The 7919-nt window shown below is 42.0% G+C and overlaps 1 protein-coding gene across 1 annotated transcript; it reads right to left on the bottom strand.

Moving 5' to 3' along the window:
* Nucleotides 1-351: 351 nt before the first annotated feature.
* On the bottom strand, nucleotides 352-7919 carry tmem200a (transmembrane protein 200A). Its single transcript, XM_035420237.1, has 2 exons — nucleotides 7130-7919; nucleotides 352-2390 (listed from the first exon to the last, which is right to left on the bottom strand). The coding sequence occupies exon 2, from the start codon at nucleotides 2368-2370 to the stop codon at nucleotides 886-888; it is 1485 nt and encodes a 494-aa protein (XP_035276128.1). The 5' UTR covers nucleotides 2371-2390; nucleotides 7130-7919; the 3' UTR covers nucleotides 352-885.

Raw genomic sequence — 7919 nt, 5'->3', positions numbered from 1 at the left:
GTTTTGTTGCTGAAGTGTATACAGAATAATGAGAAAATAACTGCATTGGATTTTGCCCAAATTGAAAGGTAATTTGATATGCATACTATGCAAAGGCTCAGCTGGCAGCTGCAGAGGCTTGTGCCATGCAAGAAAGCAAACATCTGGAAAACATCCAAATGCAGAAATGGGAAAAAAATTAAAGCACTTTAATTACTGAGCCAAAGGGGAAGATTTAAATTACCAATAAACCAACAGCAATTGCGACTGCATTATTTCATTCTCATGGCTGAGTTACATTTCTGTTGTGATTCCCATTTTTGTTTTGCTTGAAAAATAAAAGGTTTAAAAGACAGCATGCAAGACAGCATAACCATTTGAAAAGATGTTGCTTTATTTCATCATGTGAAACATGGAAATTATACAGTAATGCTGCCCCTGCCCCCTTTTCCAAAAATAGCAGTGTGTGTAAAGAACAAAAAATTTAAAAGCTCCATAATAAAATAGCTAGCCAACTCTGGTACAATACAGACTGATTATTAAGGGGAAACGAAACTTCATGTCTCAACACTGCACAAATGATTGAAACATACAGTAACAAATCAAATCACAAGGTTTTTATGTTGTTTTTTGGTGACATTTTCAAGTTCAACTTCACTTAGACAAGAATATTCTAGGTTTCAGCCTTCATTTAAATAGGATTACATAATGCAAATGTCAAGTACATATTTAACCTCATTTACTCTTAGGAACACCTTAAACTGTTACTGCTATTTTTCAAACTAACAGTGATTTTAGAGTGCCAATGAAGACTGTCATTGGTACTAAAGATTTTGTCACATTTTCTTCGGTGCGGACAGCAATGTTATTTTCCATACAGATAGCGAATCTGCGGTAGCATTTGGCTTAGAACCTGGTTTCTGAGGTACCTCTTTTCAAACTGTTGCTCATGAACTCGTCGTGTTCAAAGCTCAGGTTGTTATGAGACCTGGAGATCATGAGCAGTTTTTCTTTCTTGGTGTAATCCCGTTTGCTGGAGGCCTGCGGCACCAGCAGCCTGTCCATGGGGTCCTCCTTGTTCTCCAGCCTCATGTACCCCTTGCTGTTGCTGCGGTCCAGCCTCGGCCAGCTTGGGTGCTTCCTCTGCTCTGGCTGGACCGTCAGCGTCGAGGAACCCCTCTCCAGGTCCAGAGACTTGGAGTGGACGGAGAGCATGTGGAGGGAGCTGTTGGAGCCGAAATCCTTTCGGGCGGCGCCGGGAGAGAGGTACCTCTCGCTGGCAGAGCCAGGAGACAGGGATGTTCTCGAGGACATGGAGGGGGACTCCGTGTCAGAATTGCTTCTGAGGAAAATCATGTTCGGGGATTTGGACACTTTGGATATGTCTGGTGACGGGACAGCCAGGGACTCCACGGACGGAGGCCCGGACCGGTCCCTCCGAAGCTCGGAGTCCTCCGTGATGTTGTCGATGTCTGGCTCGTCGATCACGCAGTTGTTGAGCTTTATCACAGGCAGGGTGAATGCGCTAATGGAGGACGACACGATGGACCTGGTCTGGCACCTCTTGGAGGGGTTGCTCCTGTCTTCCCTGTGCTTTCTACCGTCAGGCTGCAGGCCAAAGATGGAGTCTGACCTCTCCCTGTAGTTGGGGAGCAGAAGGCCGGACCCTCCTTTGGCCTCACTCAGCAGGCCCTCCTCATCGTCGGTGGAGCTGGCCCTCCGGGATGGCCGCAGGTCATTCCTCATCCCAGAGAAGGTCAGCAGGGTGTTGGCTGCCAGCTTGGAGGCGCACTGGTTCTCATAAGTTCTCACCTCCTGCTCGCCGTAAAGGCCGGAGCAGGCCCCGTTCATGAACCTGTTCTCCTTCATCCTCAGGCTGTGGATGTCGATGACGGTGGAGTACATGTCCCTCATGTGGATGACCTTGGTTTCCCTGTCCCTGTTCTCGTGGAGGATGGCGTTGGCGCAGATGAAGATGAAGATCCCGATGCCCATGGTGAAGGGGCCCAACATCTTCATCTTCTCCGAGTGCAGGTGCTGCTCGAAGAACTGCGCCACCGTACCGCCGAGGTCACGGGCCACCTGGGTGTCGTTGGTGGACAGCTTAGCGCCGGCCACCAGGAGGTGCTCCTTGTGCGGCCAGTAGCCCAAGACGGCCATGGCTATGCCCACCATCAGTATCAGCAGACCCAGGATGAGGAAGAACCCGGAGGGGGAGTAGAAGCGGATCTTGCCCCTGACCACCACCACGTCGGAGCGGGGCTTGCGCTTGGTCTGCTTCTTCTCCTGCTGGGAGCCTGGCGTCTGCAAGGGCAGGTGATGCTGGGACCTCGCTGAGTCCTGCCTCTTCAGAGCCGCGAGGCCCGTGATTACACCGCCGGTCGCAATCATCTCTGATGCTGTGAACCGCGCTGTGGGAAAGACAACAGATAATAACGTAAAAATGCATCTGCTTCCTTGACAGGCTATTTCCTTGTCACTCGCATGCACTCCTTGTTGACTGAACTGAAGGACACATAACTGATTTAACCTCGGAAGGGCTCAATCAGGCTTTAAAATTCAGTTAGCTGTTGTCAAGCCGACAGATTCCGCGCCAAATAACGCATTGACCTTAAATTAAATTAATTTAATTTCCGCTGCCAAGTTTTCAGAGACATTTTTAATCAAGCATTACAACCTCAGGGAAACAATTGTTCTGATATATCAGGGTATCACTTTTTCATTTAAAAAGGTTTAAATGGTTTTAAAAACGAAACCAGATAGAAATTGGCTTGTACATTCGTCACCAAATGAATCCAGGACATTGGTTTAAAAAAATCCTCCCAGCTCTCTCCCACGCTTTCTATCATTTCACTTCCTGGAAAAATTGCATTAAAAAGCCAACTAGTCTGAGCCAAATACACAGTCATAAGAGATGTGCTATAAATCAAACAGGGGGGTGCTGGCTCAGGAATCTACTTGCAGGATGTACCACATGACACACAGTCTAAATCTGAGGGAAAATTCGGCAGGAAACAGCCCATTATGCCGACGGTCAACAAGAGAGCTGCGGGAGATCCATCCCCTGAGATTTAGAGACATCCTACTTCAGGGGTTAGTGATTAAACTAATGATTATAACCAATATTTCAGCATGTGTGAATACACAATGATCTGCCAAAGTAGAAGAATCACACTGATAATGCAATAAAATCAGAACATGCCTGCTATGAGCTCTTCTGGAAACAGGTAAGCGAATCATGAATTTCTTGAGGTACTCCTGAAGACAGTGTGTAAAATTTGTTCTGTGTGTGTGTGTGTGTGTGTGTATGTAGGTGTATTTTGTATGTGCGCTGGATTGAAGACACTATTTGATGATGTCGAGCACAGCAGGAACAAAACTCTCCAAAGGAGATGACGTCATGGCATGAGGGCTGTAAGCAGAAGGATGTTTGTTTCAGGAATCCCTATGGGGACCTGGGTCAATTTCATCTTCACAGAACCTCACTGATTTTCTATAATGCACATACTACACATATTCTCACCATCCCACACGTGAACAGTGACCTTCAAAATGGATACAGTCGGGGAGTAAAATAGTCTTATTAATAGTGATGGATTCTCTGGCACCCCTGAGTTTTTCTGCCTCTGCTTTTGTTGGCACTGATGTGGGCGTTGTACCCTTTTGATGTTGACTTTACCTAAAGTTCATTAAATACCAAAATTGATTGTGCCAATGAACGGAGAACAGTCTCCCAACCACTTACAGTGGCGTTGATCGTCCTGGCATTTTTGGGACATATAAAAGTTCATAGCAATGTTTTGGCACCTTATTTTGTACGCTCTAAATTATTTGTTGCAATACTATGTCATGTCAATGGTTTAAAATTAAGAATGTCAAAGACATACAAACATACAAATGGACAAATGTCAGTGCAGCAGGGGTTGCAAGATATATATATATATAAAATTTAGGAGTAATAGTAATAAATTTTTGTAATAGTAACATAATGTTCTGTTTCCAAGACAACAGACAAAAGCAAGCGATTTCCCAATTTTAATCTAAAGATCCTTACTCTACTCAACCAGAAACCATATGAAAATAGGTCCTAAAACAAGACAGCACGTTAAAATAAACTAACATGAATACTATAGGGATAACCATTTTCAAAAAGCTTAAATCATTTGATTGCAATACTGGCTACTATCTCATGCTCTGTGATGTGAACACACACCCTCAGTTTGACAGTTACTTTCCATTTGAAGTCTTAGATTTGTATGCTGAGAAACAACTCCTCCTTAATTGTATGCATGAGATCAATTGCTCCATATTTAGACGCCTTTAGGTATCACACTGCTGTAGATACTCCAGTCATTATTTGAAATCACTGTATGTTTTTATTATTTGAAATCCCATTATGCAGAAATATGAGAGCGTAATTGCTGTCATTCCACACAAATAATTATACATTTTCTGCCAGGGCTAGAAAGCTTATCCAGCGGTGTGTCAATGTGTTTAATCTCGCATAGCAATCATGTACTGTTTAAGACAGGGGCTTCATGCACCACGTTAGCCAAATCTGATACTGGTTCGGTTTTCTACTCGTCTGTAGCAAGGGTGTTCTAATGGGGGAATAATGGAGTAGAATGACTGTGGTGTTAACTTTCGAATCTGAAGGCAGTCAATGGATTTTCACATGCCATATTGACCTGAAAGTGCATATACACATTGATGAAACATGCTGTACAAGCTGGGCTCGCAGGTCACTTCGACTTAAGATTCCTAATGAAACTCCAAGGATACAAATGATGAGAATCTATCTGCTCCTATAGTAACCTAGATAGGCAGTTAGATAAATCTGCCAGTATGATATCTTATAGTACAAATTGTTTTAGTATGAGTGCTGCTGTCCATTTTCTTGACTGACATGATAAAAGAGATAAAATATAGATGGAACTATCATGTTGTGTGTATCAGTGTCTGGCTTTTGACTGGAGTAAACTGTATTTTCACTTCACCTTTAGCTCCAATTTTTAGTAATAGTTGTTGCCAGAGTCCTGCGCTTACTGTGTCACATTAGTTGAATGAATGCATTATCTCCAACAAACTGGGGTCCCCGGCCTCACCAAACGGCAAAGTTTCAAGTCGGGTTAACATAACACAAGAAACTACGCATTATTTGATATGCATACTTAAAATACTACACATTTTTTATGTTAGATGGTGAATATACATTGTTTTCATTATCGTATTTAAAATTTTGCTATAATATATCAGGTTGAAAGTCCTAAGTCCTAATGCATACTGAAGCCATTTGTAACTCTTTAGAATGAAAAGACAAACAATGTAAGAAATATTACATTGAAGGAAGATGGAGATTACCTACTACTGTAGCTTGTTCACTCATTAAAAAGAAATATCTGATACACTATGATTGGATTTTCTGGTTAGACTTGAGGAAAACAACACACAGAGGTTATGTACATAATTGGTGGCTTGAAGTAAACGTGTATTTTGCACTGGAGGAAGATCAGAGGTTATGAAGATGATGACACACATAGACACAGGCAAGGTACATGAACTAATGTTCCCTTCCTGGCTCCTTAATGTCTCCAGTCTCTACTTCTGTGTCTGTGTTCCAGCTGAAAATCTGTCAATCTCACTGGACCCAATGATTGCATTCTAAAAAAATGGTTTCAGATACAAGACTAAAATAATTAGCGGGGCAAAAACACACTCGGATCCGGATGTTGTGTAGGGCTGCCTGCTGTAAGTGCTATGACTCCGCGAGGTCCCTGATGTTCTGTTTTCCAAGTACAAAGGCCCAGCAGCATCATACGCTTTTTTGTTCAGGGATGAGGCTACATTAAAAATCCACTGATTTCCAAGAATAAAGCAGAGACCACAGAGAACAGAGGATCACCCTGCCCAGGAAGGAAGAGACCACAGACTTCTCTGGGTGACAGAAGACTGGGCTGGGGGAGGTCTGACCATTGCTCTGGAAGGTGAGGGAGTGAGGTACACTGCACACAAACTGAACATCTCATCAGCATTCTTTTGTTTTGATAAATCATTTTATGACAAATTAATTGCAATCATAAATTAATGGACAACTAATGAATCGGCATCTTATGATTTTTCAGTGATCCATCACCAAGTGCCTATTTGTTGAACCACGTAAGCACAATAAAAACAGCAGCAGTATAAAATATGCCATCGTGAATTGGACTACTTTTGTGCTGTGTAAAGGCAGTGGCATAATTCAGTTAAGAGTTCAATTGCAGACTAGTCTTGTTATAAATGGCTGCAGTTGGTCTATCGAGAGCTACTACCAAAACATTAAATTAACCAAAATCTGGTTGATCAAGCGTTATTTAAAAAAAAAAAAAAAGTTTCTGCTCATCTGATAAATCATGACATTTTTTAAAGTTCATATGAAAGAATATAACACGAATAGTACTTCAGCCTCGAAATTAATTTCCAGATGGTGGAAAAACAGTATCACTATACCATATAGGACACGTGTGCGCTGAGTGAGTGACTGGGCGATGTAATGAGAAGGTTGAACTCACAAAAGCGATCCATCCAACGCTCTATAGACATGCCATTCTTCGCCCAAATATGTTGAGAAATGCGTCAGCTACATCGTAATGGCTGGTGATAGTTTTCGTGCATCCGAACTTGTCGGAGGGTATAAGAATTTTAGGACCACGTGAAGTGGCCATACATGACAGGAATAAGGAGAAACGACCTATTTTCTGAGGACATTCGTGAAACGTCGAAAAGGATATCGTATTTAATTAATGATCAACCATTTTATCTTTGTCTTCAAGTGCGCGCAAGAGAGATGTTCGCCACTGATAGCTTGCATGCTCTTAATGCTCATAAAATAGGAAATATGTGTATGTAAGAATGGACAACTAAAAAATGTCAATAAACAAACCGAATTAAGAAAAAACACAATGCAACTTCGAACGTGAAACAGTTCTAAACAGTTCGGATATGTCGATAAAATGCGTTTATTCCGTTATGCCACTGTCCATAGCTTAACTTATCAAGCATTCTGAATTGCATTAAAATACTTGTTAAATAATTGTTAGCAGAATATGGTTGTAACAAGGGTGAAAATAACCCAGGTGGGTTCATTTTTAAACGTATAGCCTATACTCACCTGTTTAGAAAACGGTTTCTTAGTGTGCCATTGTTATTTGACCATTACGCGGGGAAATGTTTGGCGCAAACCGGGTTTTCTCAGTTCTCCAGATCGCAATGCCATGCGCATTTGTATTCCCCATTTAGTATAACTTGCTCTTTCTCACTCTGAGAAGAATCGGAATGCCATAGGAAAAAAGATCCAACTTCCGTGGATGTGGACTCTCTCTTCATTATTTCCCTCCATTTCGGACACAGTAAGTGCTGAAACTAGCCATCCAGGCGCACAAAAGATATAATACATTGTTTATTATTTCAGTTACTTCATCAAACGTCTCCACGTTCTTTCGCCTCGGTCCCCAATAGGTACAACTCTAAGGAAACAAATGCATAAAGATAGCCGTTTCATTTCTCCTCCAAACCAACAAGTTTCAAATACTGGTCAGTTGTTATTATTTTAATTGAGATAATGGCATTATCAAATCTTTCATGTTTACTCAATAAAATCCGTCCGTGGACACTCTGTATGATACCACAATAGGAAGAGTCCACTTTTGTCCACTTTTAAATGAGCATTTGTTGTAATGTTCTTTTTAAACATAGAACCAAACCATGGGCAAGCGCACTGTAAAGTTTCCTTCCCATTTGGAACGGTATGTATAATCCACGGAGACTGAAACCCGACGTGGTCTTTCCTTTTAAATATATGATGATTATCCTTTCCTTTACCACGGAGCGACAGAGATGTCTGCAAGCAGATTGCTGGTGAAAATACGCTCCCTCTACTCAAAGCATTGTCAGAAAGGGAA

Source organism: Anguilla anguilla, chromosome 6 (genome assembly GCF_013347855.1).
Source record: "Anguilla anguilla isolate fAngAng1 chromosome 6, fAngAng1.pri, whole genome shotgun sequence".
In the NCBI taxonomy this organism is placed as follows: Eukaryota; Metazoa; Chordata; class Actinopteri; order Anguilliformes; family Anguillidae; genus Anguilla; species Anguilla anguilla.
Note: the sequence above shows the minus strand (reverse complement) of the source record. Positions and strands in the feature narration are given on the sequence as shown.